The sequence below is a fragment of the Dysidea avara genome, chromosome 1, assembly GCF_963678975.1.
Source record: "Dysidea avara chromosome 1, odDysAvar1.4, whole genome shotgun sequence".
Taxonomy (NCBI): Eukaryota; Metazoa; Porifera; class Demospongiae; order Dictyoceratida; family Dysideidae; genus Dysidea; species Dysidea avara.
The window spans coordinates 8766704-8784489 of record NC_089272.1 but is presented as its reverse complement, the minus strand read 5'-3'; the positions used below and the strand labels follow the sequence as shown (position 1 = coordinate 8784489).

The 17786-nt window shown below is 37.6% G+C and overlaps 1 protein-coding gene across 1 annotated transcript; it reads left to right on the top strand.

The window, feature by feature from the left end:
- Positions 1 to 2476: 2476 nt before the first annotated feature.
- On the top strand, positions 2477 to 12664 carry LOC136254695 (gastrula zinc finger protein XlCGF57.1-like). Its single transcript, XM_066047454.1, has 4 exons — positions 2477 to 2524; positions 2574 to 2660; positions 4177 to 4300; positions 11620 to 12664. The coding sequence occupies exons 1-4, from the start codon at positions 2477 to 2479 to the stop codon at positions 12651 to 12653; spliced, it is 1293 nt and encodes a 430-aa protein (XP_065903526.1). The 3' UTR covers positions 12654 to 12664.
- The last annotated feature ends 5122 nt before the right edge of the window (positions 12665 to 17786 follow it).

Here is a 17786-nt window from a genome sequence, read left to right as displayed (position 1 = left end):
GCCGGGGGTGATTGTAGAAGTTCTAGGTCCATTGACGTACTTAGTACAGCTTAAAACAGGAATGTTTTGGCGCCGCCATATTGATCAGTTGCGATCCACTGATGTTTATGTGGGAACACCCCATATGGCAGATGCACCTATTAGTTTGTCAGATGTGCCTGTGAGTGAGACAGAGAGTGAGACAGTTCCAAATGTGCCTGCCATCCCTGATATAATTGGAGAGGACACACAAGGTACCCCTAGCCAGGAAGGAAATCCCTCAACAGTGCCTGAGGCAGAATCAACTGGCTTGTCACCTCCTCCTAGACGTTATCCAGTACGGACTAATCGTAAACCTCCAAAAAGATACACATAAGAGCCCTAGAGACTTGTAATGACTTAACTAGTAGTTATTGTATGACTAGTACATTTATTTTATTTTATGATTATGTAATTGTTAGGGTGGAGGTGTAATGATGGACTTAATATTTTAATGTATTAATTATTGATTGTACCAATTAATGTATGAAATGTACGCATGCGCAGTTTGGAGTTTTGACAGTTTCCCTCCAGACTTGCTTAGGCCATGATTGAAGTGATTAGTGCTTTAGTGCTTTAGTGGTGAGACCACAAACATCACATAGTGCTCCTCCTATTACTGATTCTATTGATATTATATATTCCCGAGATTGTCTTAAAGTAAAATTACCAATCTTCAAAACAGCAAATCCCCAGGACTTGATGACTGGCCCATCCAAGTAATCAAAACTATGGGTGATTTTATTTCTGTTCCATTATCTATTACCCCCAAAAACACCTTTGCTGTAAAAAAAGGCGCGTCCAAGAAACTACAAGTATCTGTTACCCCATGTAAAACAGATAAGCTGTAGAAAAACACTCCATGAAATTAATGGGTAACTGAAAGAGCTGATATCTAGAGCGGCCAAGAATCAATGATGTTACTACAACTGACTATGATTACCAAAGAATACCTTGGCTGTAGAACAGGCAAATAAAAGTACCTGGCAACTAGAACAGCTGCTATCTGAGGCGGCCAAGAATAAAGTTAAGTTGATGCAACTTGCTACAATTATTAACTTGCAACATTGAATCTTAATCATTCAACTGTGTTCTATACATCCTTGCTACGTCCTAAATTAATTCTTTGTAACTCTAATTGGCTGGTAATTTGGCCGCCTTTTCAATAGTCAGAGTAAAGAAAAAAAGGTGGCCGAATTACCAGCCAATTAGAGTTACAAAGAATTAATTTAGGATGTAGCTAGGGTGAATGTATAGAACACAGTTGAATAATTAAGATTCAATGTTGTAAGTTAATAATTGTAGCAAGTTGTATCAACTTAACTTTTATTCTTGGCCACTTCAGATATCAGCTGTTTTGGTTGCCAGTTACTTCTACTTGACTGTTCTACAGCCAAGGTGTACTTTGGTAATCATAGTCAGTTGTAGTAACATTGTTGATTCTTGGCCGCTCTATAGATATCAGCTCTTTCAGTTACCAATTAATTTCATGGAGTGTTTTTTCTATAGCTTATCTGTTTTACATGGGATTACAGATACTTGTAGTACCTTGGACACACCTTTTTTACAGCGAAGGTGTTTTTGGGGGATATCACTAATTTTTGTCAGTTATATAATTTACAGACCCAATGTTCAAGTCATATGGGAGTGTATGATGAATTCTGCCTTGTAGATGTGTTGCAACCAAACACAAAATAATCTGCATGCTGATAGGTGGTGAGTATATAACATACATTCCTATAGTAGCTGTTAATTTTTTATTAGGACAAGGGCCAGTGGAAATTACTGGTAATGTCAAGCAATAATGGCTACAGTCAGGGTTACCAAAGATGTGTGTAAAGCACTTATTTGCAAAGCATGCTTTTCTAGGTAATCTTGGGGAATGCCACCATCTTGAAATAGCAACTCTGAGATTGCATCTGGTATTTGGGAGTGTTTTCAGGCAGAGATGTAAATATTCAGCTATATTGTTCAATGACTATTCTATTAGAGTATTTTATTGCCTGAATGTTCTATTAGAGTATTTATTACTTGATTGTTCTATTGGAGTATATCAATTATTCTGTACTTATCAATGAATAAAACCTGTTATGGCCACTACCATAGTGTCCTGAGGACAACTTACCAAATTGGTTTGCCACTCGTAGAGCTAGATGCTTTGCTAAGGGTTATAAAAGAGATCACAAACATCATACTATTAATTTATTTCACCTACATACAAACACATGCTTACATCATATACAAGCACAAGATGAACACAAAATGTGCAAACACTATACACACATGTTCACAAACATACACCACATATTGGTTGTACTCAAGTCAATATCACATCTCTTGTGAAATGCTCTTGTAGGTGAGATGGTAGTGCCCTTACTTGGTGCTAAAAAGTTCTTGCAGAAAAGAAAATTGTGTTGTAGATTCTGTTTAGTGCAGATTAATTACACATAGTTAAGCCATGAGGATATCCAAGCAAGTGTCTTTGGTGTTGCGACTGATGTTCCAGGTTAGTTGCATGTGTGTTTAAGGTTAAGTTCGTGCTTGTTCTTTTACAGGTCTCACTTAACCTTGTGTCGTCCTGCAAACATCTGAATATTGTGCAAGCTGTGCGGAACAACCCCAACTCATATACACAATCATTGGCAAACCACATGCATATGTACATTCAAGCAATCTGTTGCAAAAGTTGAAAGCCACAACACAAGCTCATACCGGAAAACCACGAACCACATTCCAACAATTTGTTACAAATGTTTTTGCACCATGGTATGTGCATAATGATTGATTAACGAAAGCAACAACACAAGCTCCATGTGCATTAATGGAAATAAATAAATTCCACCTGACTGACAATTATCACGTGACCTATTGAGGGATATCCCTTGAAAAGTCCCTGCATAGTAACACTTCAAGTGAAAAGTGAAAAGTGAACACACATGATACGCGATTTATACTATTATTATTGATGGCAGTCCAGGTCTTGAGAGGGAAGTATAATATTTTTAAACACTAAAATACATTAAAGTACGAGTACCGCAATGTAGAGCCATAACCAAGAACAAGTTCCACTCGATTGACAATGATCACGTGGCCTATTTCAAGTGCACACACGTGATACGCGGTTTATATTAATTATACGGAGTGGCTATTCGTACGTTGTCTGGCGCGGCCGCCCCTTCAATTAGAGATTAAGGGTCTGTCTAGCACTGCGTACTTGTGCCAGATTACGAGAATCAGGTGCAACCAATCAGATCACTTGGTTGCTAATTAACGCATAACTCGTACGAACTTTTCTCGTGCATTGTGATGGTGACAATACGTGGAGATATCTTTTCTGAAAGCAGAGGACACAACAGAAGGCGTTTGTCGAGAATATTTTGCCGTCTTCTTGACTAAGTAAGACATTATCGATAACAACGAAAACAGAGGAATATGACACAAGCCACCTTGCCATTTAGGTTAGGAGGCTTGGGCCTACGTGAATCTGAGCGTTCTGCTGCTCCTGCATTTGTGGGGTCCTGTAATTCTTCCCGTATTTTAGTGTCACGTTTAGTGGAAACTTTTGATGTTTTTATGCCATTTCCCGGGGAGGATTGTTCCCTCGCTTTCTTCGAAGGTATGTCTGTTTCTGTGTTGCAAAACTCCTCTCAAACTGACCTTCAAGCCATTTTAGATGATTCACTTTTTAAACAGCTTGTAAGCAGTTCCACCATTTGTGATCAAGCACGTCTGCGTGCTTTATCACATTCTTCTGGCACCAGCAGTGGTTGGCTTAAAGCACTTCCACAGCCTGCTTTGGGTCTAGCTATTCCTCCTCACGATTTTACTATAGCTTTACGTTTGTGGCTTGGCATTCCTTTGTTCCCTTCTTTACCACTCTGTACTTGTCTATCTGTCATTGACCAGTTTGGTGATCATCTGCTGGGGTGCTCTCATGGTCCCTTGAGGATCCAGCGTCATAATGCTTTAGTGTCTGTTGTACACCATGCCTTGCTCCAAGATCACCCTGGTGTTCTTAGGGAGCAAGGCATTCCATCTGACCGATCTCGTCCTGGCGACATATACCACCCTGACTTTCATCTTGGTTGTCCTGCCTATTTTGATCTCTCCGTCAGGAGTACCACTCAGTCTGCTGTCATATCTTCTGCTTCTTCTCAGGCTGGGGTGGCCGCTGCTGTTGGTGAGATAGCTAAGGACAACCAGGACCTCGACCAGGACATTGTGAATGATAATGGAGGAGATTTTATCCCTCTTGTATGTGAGACCTTTGGTGTTTGGTCAGGTTGTGCAGACGTTGGCGTATAATGACAAAAATTGTCTTTAAGCCTAAAGACAAGATTTTATGCCAATCATTTCTTTAACCCTAAAGGCAAGATTTTACGCCAAGCTTGTCATTAAGTACTTAATGACAAGCTTTTACGCCACTGTCATTGGCATAAAATGCATTGTGAAAGTACCTTTACAGGGAAGTATACTGTATAGGGAAGATTTTATGCCAAGCAGTTTAAAACAAAGAATTCACATGACTAATCACATGATGCCTGCCTAATATTACATAACTGTACCTGTAGGTATCTGTATTCTACCGTTTCATCATGCTTTCACTTTTCATTATATGCTTTATGTCCCTTTCCTTACTTTCTTATGCCACAGGAGATAAATCAGTGGATGATAACAGTGTGTAGAATAGGAATGCATGTGCTTTTATTAGAATAATTTTGCAGCAGATCATGTGATCATTGCAACTGTCATGCCATAGATTGGAGATAATTTTAATGCATGGAAAGAGTGTGTACTGAATAGTTGTCTTGAAAACACAGCTCTACAATTATTGTGATCAAGACCATAGCTCTAGGAATACAAATGTGTGCTTTTATTAGAGTTTCCAACACTGAAATTCCTATTCAATTGGTGAGAAGTTAAGTAGTGGTTGAATGCAGGCAAGATCTCGGATCCCAGCTGTTGTGGCTCCCTTGGCGCATGCCTAGAATTGCATGTTGCTTAGCAAGTCACCACTGGGTCTAGGATTCTTTTCTGTATCTTTCATCCTTGTAGCATAAGTAGTCAATTATTGGATTGACTCAATTACTGGAATGCACATTTCAATTATTGAATGGGAAACGGCAAAATGTCATGGTATAAAATAGTGGCATGGTTGACAATATTTATGACCAGATTTGCAAAAAGGGGTCTTTCACACACATCTGATTATATGATCTTAGCTTAGTGTTCAAGACAAATACAAAGCTGAATTTTTTTCATCCATCAACCTATGTTGGTGCTCACTGCTGTCCAAGTGCCAATCTGTAGTTATGAATTTCCAAAGTTCGTAAATTGGATGTGTATGGAAGACTCCCTTTCGCAAATCCGTCACATTTTAGCAATTTGTATCAACCTCCCCCCCTCCAAAAGTGATGGTTACCACACAGAGTTTTGATCCATGTTTACATTTCTAAATGAATATCTTTGCTATGACTGACCCAATTAGAAATTAGAGTGTGTTAAAGGCTATTATACTACTTCTACTAATTACGTTTCATGATAAAGAAAATTGACGGCTAATGTATTTTCGTTATTATGGATTTGGAACCTTGCACCTTCAATGGTACTTGGTGCCTGTCACTTTAAAGTCTGTGGCAGTCTAATATCTGTTTCTGCTTCAATGTTGATCACCAAACAATAAAGGAAACAAGCCAAGGCAAACATTAACTCCAGCATTCACTGAAAATACCATAATAAAACACAGCACAGCTGCTGTCGAACTTGATGGTTGAACTGTTGAGACTAACTTGTGATTTAAGTGGATATAGCAGTTGTACTGAAAGCAGAGGTTAGTGAGAATATAGACCAGAATATTGTACTATCATCTAGTAAATTGATAAGATGCATAGTGTGCTACATTGGACTTTGAGCAAGCCTTTCATCACACTATGTAGCACTATCTATAAAAGCATCCAGGATATCAAGAATAAAGCAGAGGATTTAGCATTGGCAGGGAACTGGTTTCACTGTTAGTTGCTGTAAAACTATTAAATGACCATTGTGTATTGAACTATCAAACAATTTGTGTGCATTTTTACAAAAATAATTCAAAACTCTTGTGTTACACAAGTTTACATGCTGAAAATTAAAGGAACTCATAGTTACATGGGAATTTTATCAAATTTTTGATGGCTTCAGAATTTTAGCCAGTGGTCAGATAATCTTCTGATATGTGAAACACAAATATATGTGAGCTCCGACAATTGTTACTGGGCCTGCGAAAATAGGGCATGTGAGCACATGATTTTTGCCTACTTTTTCAACCTTTGATCACTCATAACTTTGTACCATTGTGCTATGACAATGCAATTTTTAGCGCTTAGTAAGCATTTAATAAGTTTTATGATGCAAGTTACAGAATACAAATATTCCTTTCCAGTAGTGAGATACAACTGGTACAGTGATCGGATGTAGTTTGTACCCACATGCCCTGTTTTTGCAGGCCCAGTCACAAATGAGTCATGGTGATGGTAACTGATTATTTTGCCTCCTCACCTTTTCAGCTGGTACTGGTCAAGGGAGGGAGCCATTGACATCAAACTTAGGGTACAGCAAAACCTGTACAATATCAAGTGGAATATGTTTGCCAAAATTTGTGTCTGAGGAATGTTTAAAGCAAAGGTAGTGTTTGCAGAAATAAGAGTGTTGAAAATTGATTGCTTACACTACCTTGTTTTTTACTCGCATGTAGGAAAGCATCCTTGTACAGGCTATGCCTTTTGGTTCCATCCTGTCATTTTGAAAAGCCATATAAACAAAGTAAATTACATAGTAGGTGCTATCCTACTAGGGACATGTGATAAGGCTATCATGCAGGCCTGTAAATAAAAGGAAGTCAGAAACATAGCTAATTGCTTAACAGGGAAATAGTACACAAACAAAACAAAAAAAAACAAGTAAACATAATAGCTGCTTTTATGTAATTTCAAAATGATTCCAAAGATGTATAAATAGTGTAGAAAACATATATGACACATCAAGCTGAAACAATGGATTTATGTATATCTGCTGAAACGTATACAATAATAAAGAGTCAGTGAATGCTATTTCCTAACAATTGTTTATGCACCAGGGGCGGATCCAGACTTTTAAAAAGGGAGGTTCCACTTTGGAATTGCAACTTCAGCCTAGCTGTAAGTTGAATACCAAAAAAAAAAAGTCATCACCTACTGACAATGGATGCCCTCACCAACTATATTTCCTTATTTATAACTAGATACATAGCTCGCTATATCACTCCTCAAAAGACTACTGTGACTGCTCTATTAGAGTATCTCGATTTGACAGCTCTATTAGAGTATCTCGAATAAAAGAGGTAACTTTTGGTTAACAATGCATACAAATGTTAGCATACTGCTTTGGTGATAAACTACTAATCAATCATTAACAAAGTGATGGAAGTAAACCGTCCTGTTCAAAAATCACAAGTTACTTCTGATTGACAAGTCACACATCTTTGTCAGGGAAATTAACTTCTGTCGTCTCGTCATCATCATAAAATCGGACTACCCATTTTCCTGTGATAAGGTTAACAGTTGACAGCCATCCTCTGTACCATACACGATCATGGTATCGAACTTTCTCTTCATTCCTTCCTCCATTATCAATTACCAAATTTTCTACCTGGTTTACTTTGACCCTTCTTAGTTTTTTTCTGCTGCTGGCTGTTGTCAAAATGCTGTTTCTTATCTGGTGGTCCCAAACTTGCTGCACTATCCTTACTGCCACATTGTCGTGCCTTTCTTTGACTGCAGCCTTCATTCACTGTTCCTCAGATGCTTCTGATCAATAGGTTATTTTCGATCCACTGTCAGCTGCAATATACTACTGAGCAAAAACCTTATTTTCTTCATAGAAAGACTGCATTGCACAAAACAAAGGTTTTTTCTGCTGTCACCACCCTTAACTAAGGAATTGGCTCTTTCTACACCATTGGTGCTTCTTGGTGCACACCTGGAGCCATCTTCGTAAATGGTTTGCTCAACATTTGTAAATGGCTTTCTCTTGTCCACCATTCCACCCAATGCTTGGCACCTGACCAATCACAGCCAGAAACATTGTGATTTGCTCTTCAGAGAGTGGTATGCGAAGCTGTTCACTTGATGTTTCCTGTGTCATGCAACACATCAAACAATTGTAGTACATGCTTCTTTCTGCTACAATCTTTATTCTTTGCAATTAAGCAGAAGGCTTCAACCGCTGCTCTTCTGTTTCCCTTTGAAACACTGCAGTACACCCTTTCTGCTACTTTCTGGTAATATCTTGTCCAATGAACACTACAGCCTTTCAGTACCAGTTCAGCAGTTTCTTCACCAATCACTTCCCGCAATCCTTTGGATTCGGTATCACTCCAGTCAATTATGATTCCTTTAAGAGTTTCACCAACCTTAAACATTCCTTATGGTAATGAACAAAGAAATAACAGAACAAACGATTATTTTAAATGCCAAACATAAAATGATAGAAAATATTGTAGTCAAATAACAAATCAGAATAGGAAACAAGAAATCAGAACCAGTTATAATAGTTAGCTACTAATAATAGTATCAGATAAAGTTTTGTTATTATGTCATTTATATGTAATTTATCTTGTCGGAATTAAGCTGCAAGTTTAATTGTGCAGTGGAACCTCTCTATTATGGACATTGTGGGACCCAAAATTTTTGGCCACTTTTTGCTGTAATCTAGAGGTTTTCCTTTTTCAGAGGTAAAAATGTATTGACCACGAGACTGGTTGGGACCAAAATGCTTTTCCTTATTTATGGTGGTTTTTTCTATTGTGTCCTTATTAATTCGGGGAGTTTGTTAAGAGAGGTTCCACTGTATAGCTAGCTATAGTGTTTTTACCCCTAATGTTTACAGCAGCTGATCCAGGGTTTATCAAAGGGGGTGCACCAGTATATGGAGTAGCGATCTGTGCCCCCCAGAAGCTAAAGCTTTTTGCAGAACAAAATATCTTGAATGGTTTAGATCATATTGCTTTTTATGTGGACTACATTGATCAAGAGTTGTATAGTGTGACACTTATTCCAGCAGATTATTATTATAGACCTAAAGAATGACATATCCAAGATCGCATGCATTTCATTTGCAAGATATCCTTAGCAGGCTAAATGTACCAATGCAACTGTAGATGTTAGATGACTGTTCTATAGAGTATTGACTGACTGCTCTATTAGAGTATTTCGATCTTGTATAACTGACACATACGCATACTAGTAATTATAAGCCCACACAGCCACAGTGGAACAGGAAGCTAGGTCAGCACAGTGGAGCACTTTGTGCCTGGCCCTATACGCCTTCTCAAAGATCTATTATTGAGTCTATGATAAAGCCAGTGGGGGACCACTTGTGGCAGAGGGGGACCAACTGTGGCGGTGTAAGTTGTCCGGGGGGGGGACAAGTTGCAGTGCTGCAAGTAGTCCGGGGAGACCAAGTATGGTTGCTGCAACTGGTCCGGGGGGACCGATTTTGGGGGGACCGGTTGTAGCATGTCAGTCCACAGCAAAAATCATCTTGTATCATCAAGGCAGCACAGAGCTACGAAGGTGCAAAAATTGCATTTTCTTTCTTTCTGTCAATATACTTATGGGTGTTGTGCGCCGGCTTCTTGGGCCGCACGACACACTACCGTGTGTCTTGATATCAGTGAGTGTAGGGCATAGGATAAGCTAATTTGAAATGTGTGTCCTTGATTTCTAATAATTTGTCCTTGATTCTCAGTTTGCTGCTTTTAATCTGAGTCAGATGATGAATATGATGAAATTGTATTAAAGCTCTTGCCATATTAATACATTGTCACATGGTTTCTCACATTAAAGTGTATACTTTTTAATGAAAAGAAGCATATATATATATATGTAGCACAGGAAAGAGTTAGCACAGAATAATCCTAAGGTGACTAAGTACAATAGTGGTCATATTCCTCAAATGCAATTTTGGAAACTCACCCATATGGGTGCATTGTTGATTCACAGAAAAATGCATTTTACTATTTAAAGCATTGTAACTCACCAGCCCTGGCAGCTACACAATGGATATTTCACCAATGATGGAGCAATTTGTGGCCTTTAAGAGCATCTGGTGACCACAAACTTTTGTACCATTTTGGGTAGGTTTTTCACCAGTGTTGTATCACGAGATCTCGAAAGGCGTGGAGGGTGGGGTGGGTAAAAAATAGACTACAAATTGAATGAGGATGGTAACCAGACCACATGCAGTGGCATGAAATAGGCTGAAATCTCATTAACAAGGCATATATCACAATTCAGCTCCCCACTCATCTGTCCAGAGTATTTGAATCCTCTAAAGTATGGTACAGATGTCTGGTATGGTTATACAGGCTGCCAGAGAACTGTCTACCAAAAGCAGGCCCAACAAGTTAAAGACAAGTTTGTGTTAGCCTGATAATACAGCAACTTCGTGCTGGTGTTATCTCAGCTTTGACTTTTTGCACAAATTGGTTGATTGTGTTAAACCCAGTCAGATATTTGTTTATTATCACCTTAGCCAGCAACCGAGACATGAGTTGTTATTATTATTATTATTAACACTTTACAGTGACCAGCACTGAAGGTCTTACAGCAACATGTGCTGCAGCCTTAGGATTACCTAACCTAATTTCAAGGACTTAGACTTAATGACTTATAGTATTATACTCATCATCCTAATAAGTAACACAACAATATAACAAACATTTTGAGACCAAGAATTTTTTTATGTACATGTATGCGTGTTAAGGATCCTTCTTTTAGAGGTTAAAATGTAATAGTCACACCTGTTAGTACAGAGATTTTACTTATGTATCTATTTTTAGGTTTCACTGTATATGGTTTAAATTGCTACAAGCTAATATGTGACCAGATTTTACAGAACCGAACCAAATCGCACATCAGGCAAAATCAAACTAACACCACCAGTGGATAGCTACACTATCGTACTACAAGGTTTGACCCTCAGCACTACTCAAACTACACGAGGCTGGTTTTAATAGACGTCTTTTCTGGGTGGTGTGGAGTGCCCAAATGGCGGTTTCAGGCCTTGTGAAGGACCTGGCTTGGCAAGAATCAGTGGTTTACTGGTGGAAAGCCTTATAATGTTGGCCAGACGTGTTCTCTGTAGATTTTGCTACATATTAGACACTAAGGAGCCAGCACAGCCCTGTATTCTCGTGTCTGGACTCCAATCGTGGTCTGCCTCCATTTTGAGGCCTATCTTTTGCCCTTCCCCGCCACCCCCCAGCCTCCACCCCTTTGTGAGCACTCGTGATACTACTTCGCTCGTCCAACTGCTCAGATTTTCTATCTTATTTGGCGGGAAACTGTACAAGCAGCTACAAGTACTGGAAGTGGCTTGAAAGGTAACAGATTGATGCATCTTTTGTGTAAATTTCATACGCGTGCTTGCTATCCTTGGAGAGTTATGCTGGCTTCAATTCTTTAAAACCGTTTATCTCGAAACTTCTAATGTGCGATTTGGATCGTTTTTCCAAAATCCAGTCACATATTTTTAAGAATAAATTGATGTATAGTACACTATTTGGTGCATATTTGCTTGTAGATTCCTACTACACTGTCTGCTCAAGCCCTCAAGAAGTTTCCAATTCTTCATCACAGACACCAATACCAGTTGGTGATAGTGAACACTTCCAATGTGAACTCTGTGACAAATCTTTTACACACAATGAAGATCTACAGGAACACTTACAAACTCATAGTAGAGATGATCCTTATGGCAGCAGCTCTTGCAGTGAAGAAATTGTGGGACAAGATAGTCTGAAGACACATGTAAAACCTCGCACTGAGGAAAATCCCCATCTGTGTCAGTATTGCGGTAGATCATTTAAGGGAAATAGATATCTGAAACGTCATTTATTAATTCACACTGGAGAGAAGCCTCACCAGTGTCCGTATTGCAAAAAGAAATTTAGAGAAAATCTACGTCGTCATATTAGAACTCATACAGGGGAGAAACCATACCACTGCCAACAGTGCAGTAAATCATTTAAAGGAAAGGATAAATTGAAACATCATTTATTACTTCATACTGGAGAGAAGCCTTACCAATGTCAGTATTGCCGTAAATTGTTTCGAGACCAAGGAAATCTACGTTGTCATACAAGAATACATACAGGCGAAAATCCATACAAGTGTCAGCATTGCAGTAGATTGTTTCAAGATCAAAGCAATCTACGTCGTCATATAAGAACACATACACGAGAGAAGCCATACAAGTGTCAGCATTGCGGTAAATCATTTAATGAGAAATGTAAGCTAAAATATCATTTGCCAATTCATAATGGACAGAAGCCAGAACAACATCGACGATGCATTAAATTCCACCAATGTCAGTACTGCAGTAAATCATTTAAGCAAAAGGCAAACTTACAATGTCACTTGTTAGTTCATACCGGAGAGAAGCCATACAGATGTCAACATTGCAGTAAATTGTTTGGAGACTACAGTAATCTACACCGTCATGTAAGAATCCATACAGGGGAGAAGCCATACTCCTGTCAGGAGTGCAGTAAATCATTTAATGAAAGAAACAAACTGAAACGTCATTTGCTAATGATTCATACTAAACAAAACTAATTGCAGTATCAAAACATAGTTGTGCAATCCTGGGCACGTGGGCACATATAATTCACCTACTTTTTAAAGCTATATGTATAATTAATAAACAACAGCAAAATTATGTCCTTTTGCTAAGCACATGTGTTTAATTTAATTGTACTTACATTAATTTGTAAAATTAAAGTGGGTGGATAAAATGCATTGCCATGACATCATGCAGTCACTGAAGTTTATTGGTGTGTTCAGCTCTTTAAGAACTACTCTAACATGAGTGTGTTTCTAAATGAAACATTTGGGAGCCAATAATCAGTTGTTAAAAGTTATCACTGTATTCTAGAAACCTGATTGATTAGCCAGTTATTCAGTGAGAGTGAACAGCACAACAAGACAGACATCACTGATACTATGTTCATAATACACGTGGTGCTAGTAGTTTCTTTGTGCCCATTTTCTTTTTGCTGACAGCAGAAGATTTTGATTCTTATTAGTGCACCAATGTTAGGATAAAATGAAACATGCCTCCAACAGTTGAAGTAAGTAAATTGATTCCATCATGTATTGTTTTCCGTATGTGGCAGGCAAAACTTTTATAATTAGCCTAAAACTACAAAAACAACCAAACTTGATATCATACAGATGGTAGTGCTGTACAGTAGGGATCATTCAAGTTTGTTCCTTCTCACTCATGAAAAAAAGATTACCAGCTGCGTACTGTTGCAGAAATTCAGAAACCAGCCTAACAATCTTTTAATGGCATGCGGTATTGGTTAGGTGAATATCAAGCCCAAAAGTGTCTTTAGTGCATGCAACACCTTACAGGCTGCCACAGAGTTGCGAATTTCTTCTGATTGACTGATTGACCTCAGACAAGCATATCTCAATAATTTCTAAGGATACAGGCTTGATTTTTTGTTAGACGTCACTTCAGCCTGGCATGCCACAGTATGTATACTTTGCACACATCATAAACTTACCTTTGTGTTCCATTTCTTTTTACTGACAGCACGACATGTTGAAGTATTATAATGCTAGCAGATCAGCACTATATGTGTATGCATATTCTCCATCTGTATAGCTGTGTAATGTGCAGAACATTGTCGAATACTCCAAAATGGCTAGCAAAGTAACAATAATATTGCTAATCAGTATAGAGGCTTTCTTTTGCCATGCGACTGTAACTTCATAGTATAGGGACAAGAGTAAATAATATAGTGGAGTCTAGCACAATACAGAGCCTAGGCCTGAGTCAAATATGCTCAAAATTCTTCCCAAATTTTTCACCTATTATGCTATTCAGTGTTCCCATTATGCTAATATGCTTGCATTATACTCCTAGGTTAGCAACATTACTTACAATTATCTTGAAAGATTTCAATTTTTTATCAGTGAATGCTCTATTAGAGTATTTCACTACAAATTAAGTGACTGTTCTATTAGAGAAGTTATGATTTTGAGTGCTCTGTTACAATTTGCGCATTCCATTGACTGCTTTGTTAGGGAGTTCGATCTATTTGGAATTAAGCTCCATAGTTTAAAATATCCACCTACGTATTATGCTAGGCATAGCACTTCAACTTGTTTTACATTGCTAGCAAGCCTGGCAGAGCCTCTACAAAAATAATTATTTTGAGTGAAGAGTTTCCTCTGTAAAGCTTTGTGATTTTTAGTTCTATTTGTGAAGATTGTTTTAATCATAACATTTCTTTGTTCTGTCAATGTGCACTAGTTAACATGTCTATAATAATTATTGTGTTAGACGCTCTCCTCTCCACTATTATTAACTCTTGGTAGGGATGATTTCTTAAGTGTGTTTAAAGAAGGTCCCTGAAGTGCTAATTTAATCCTTATACTTTTAGCAAGAGTTTGAACTCTGCTATATAGCTACTGGCTTCTACAAATTAAATCATATGGGCTAAAATGGAATTAATTTTTTTTGTATTTCATGTGGTGATCTAATTGTTTAAGCACTCTATTGTCACCACCTGGTGTGGGATTTTTTTTCTCATAGTTTTCACTTTTCAAGTTCAGGTTTCTGACTCCCTATGATACAGGCTACTTTGTTGCCAGTTCTTAGAGGGATTAATAAACCAATGAGAAGTCACGTTTGTGGTAGCTAACTGGCTGGATCCTAGATAGAGCAGGATGTATGGCAGGCACTTGCCTAGACTGCAAGCTGTCTGTGGATCAAGTCACCACCTGGTCTGGGATGTTTTCTGCATTCAGCATAGTTTCCAGGTTCGGGATTCTGACTCTCTGTGTCACAGGCTAACTTGTTGCCTCCCTGCATGGATAAAATGGAATTATTGGAACTTTGTGTTGCCTCCCATGGCTAACTTGTTCTCATGCTCCATGGATATTTGAACAATAATAATTATTATTGTATTGATTCCTATAGCTTGTAAATTCTCTTACGTATATACTGCTGACAATGCTGGTATGCATGATATTGGTAGGCATAATGTCAGATAGATATAGTTGTACATGTTTTAACTTGAGATAACTAGCTACTCTAGGTAGTGCTGAGCAACACAAAATTAAATTTGAGCCTAACATCAATATGATATTTTTTTATGAGAAAGGAAAGTTAATTAAGGTGCTAAGATCTTGCTGCATATCAAACAGTACTGCAGTAGTAGCTACTGTATATAGCTATAATATTTTTTAGGGTTAAAGATTTGCTGTTACCCATATAATATTGCATAGCTAATTATGACAGAGAGTAGCAAAACATCCCACCCCTGACCTCTAAACCTTATATTAAGAGCCATGTCATGCATTCACAAAATTTGAAAATAAATGTGACTGGATCTTGGAAAACCTACCTTTTGGGTGCAAGCAAACTTTTCGGGAAAACTCAAATGAAAATTTCAACAATAATATTTTTTTAATTGAGTTTTTTACACATTCAGATAAAGCAACTATTAAACCTTCTTGCTGTGAAGTTTCACACTCATAGCTTATTTTTCCTAAGAGATATGGATGATTATATCAGACCATGTAGTAATTTCACATGTGTGGGATAACAATTAACTTACAAATTGGGTGATTTGTTCAGGTGCTGGAATGGCTAAAACTTAGTCTTAGACAATGACACATGGCATTTAATTGCAGAAAAGTACCAAGAATATTTCATTAAACTATCAGAAAAGTCTTTTAAAGTATTTTAGATGGTAAAAATGGAATTATTGGTAAACAAAGTGATTTGTCACCATTTGTCACCCTTAATCACTCATAGAATTCAATACATTATAATTTTAAAAATGTTCGTTTGAAATGTACAGGACAGAAAATTGGCCATATCTCAGGAATGCTTAAAAATATAATTATTAAGCTGAACTTTTAACACAAGGTAGGTAAGTACCCAGTACCTCATTTAAGCTATAAAACAGAAATTTGACCAATGTGCCAAAAAGATAGGTTTTCCAAGATCAGGTCACAAATGTTGGTTTGATGATTTTCAACCATAGGAACTTTGTGATGAACCCCAATGAGGCACAGGTGGGAGGTTTCCACCCAAATATCCTCAAACCAAGAATTTATTGAAACACTCTAATAGAACAGTCAAATGCACTAGTACATAGAACAGTCGTCACATGCAATGTTTCATAATTTCTAGAAGTCTGTGTGTTCATAACATGGTGTTGTAAATACAAGTTTTTATGTTAAGCAGTGGCTGTGCATATATTAACAAACAAAAATCACATACCTGCATCAATCATCGTTCCTCATGATTAACGAAGACTACTCAAGCAGCATAATTATTCACTACAATCATTTAGATATTAATTTTATACACAAACATTGCTCTGTGCATAAAAATAGTACTAAATTTTATGAAATACCTATAACTACTGGAGGTGGTGCTCTTAGTTCCAACTACAGGTCCCCTGCCCATAATTATTATATTGATCTGACAAGACCAGCTGCAGTCTTATTATAGCCTTTCTAGACATCCAAGTTTGATAACACATAACTTTTTATGCCTTAATTACTATGGATTTATCTATGTACTTGAAACGTTGCCATATAATTGTGTTACCTAACTGCTTTAAGCTGACCGAATTCCAAATTCTTAGCTACCTTATTCATAAGACAAAATTATCAGTTGTCAAATCATGCTTGTTGGAAAGACAATAAGACTGACTGACATGATAATTACTAGTGCTGTACACTGGTGTGCAATTAACCAGTTATTAACAGTGTTGTCTAGGTCAGCCAATAACTGGTGAAGAAACATTTAAACTGGTTATTATCCACCCACTTGGTAAACCATAAATTACTCCTGCTGACAAGTGTTAACATCATAACATAACCTCAAAGCATGTGTAAATATGTGATTGTAATAACTGCTATTGTAAGACAGGATATTGATGGTCACTTTGGTACCACCCTAAACCTTCCAGCAGGCTTGTGAGTACCAGTGACGTAGCCAGGAAAATATTTTTACTGAGGCAAAGTTTATTGAAATAATTGAGAGAGTTAGCTTCTGACTCAACTGATTCACACACACTTTCAAGATTGGGTGGTACAGCATTTGCAGGTTGACTCTCTGTTTGGATGGAAGAAATTGTTTCAGAAGACTCTGAGCATTTTCTACATGTCATAAGTAATAGTTAATACTACAGTATATGCATACCATGCTCCAATTATTAGACTATAGTGTAATTGCACTCAACACAAAAACTAAATCAGACTACTCCGGAGATATTTTGAGTGATCAGGCCATTGTGGGCTGCAATGGTAGTCATAGTCATGCACACTACTTTTTCAGCATTGATCTGATGTGATGTTTTAAGTCAGAGATTATCTCTTTGATGTGATGTTCAACTGCATGTGTTAATTATGTCAAGCTAGTGAGTCTAGGGGCATGCTCCCTTAAAGAAATTTTTGAAAATATATGCTTTGAAATGGTATGTGGAGGCTATTTTTTTTATTGTAACTGCTAATATATGATATGCATGATCAACTGATTAACATAAATGTAGATCAAGCAGTGTAATGAGAACAGTACTAGTGGCTATAATCTGTACTGAATGTTCTATTAGAGTATATTACTATGACTGCTCTATTAGAGTATCTCGATCTTTCTACAAACTCCAAGTAGCTGAAAAGTGATCCATTCAATGCCGGACTGTGTCGCCAAGGGTTTTG

Excerpts from the sequence above, each read along its gene's own strand:
- LOC136254695 (XM_066047454.1), top strand. The coding sequence starts at position 2,477 with ATGAGGATATCCAAGCAAGTGTCTTTGGTGTTGCGACTGATGTTCCAG. Across the intron at positions 2,661-4,176 it reads ACTCATATACACAATCATTG|GCTGGGGTGGCCGCTGCTGT; the intron begins GCAAACCACATG and ends GCTTCTTCTCAG. Across the intron at positions 4,301-11,619 it reads GACCTTTGGTGTTTGGTCAG|ATTCCTACTACACTGTCTGC; the intron begins GTTGTGCAGACG and ends ATTTGCTTGTAG.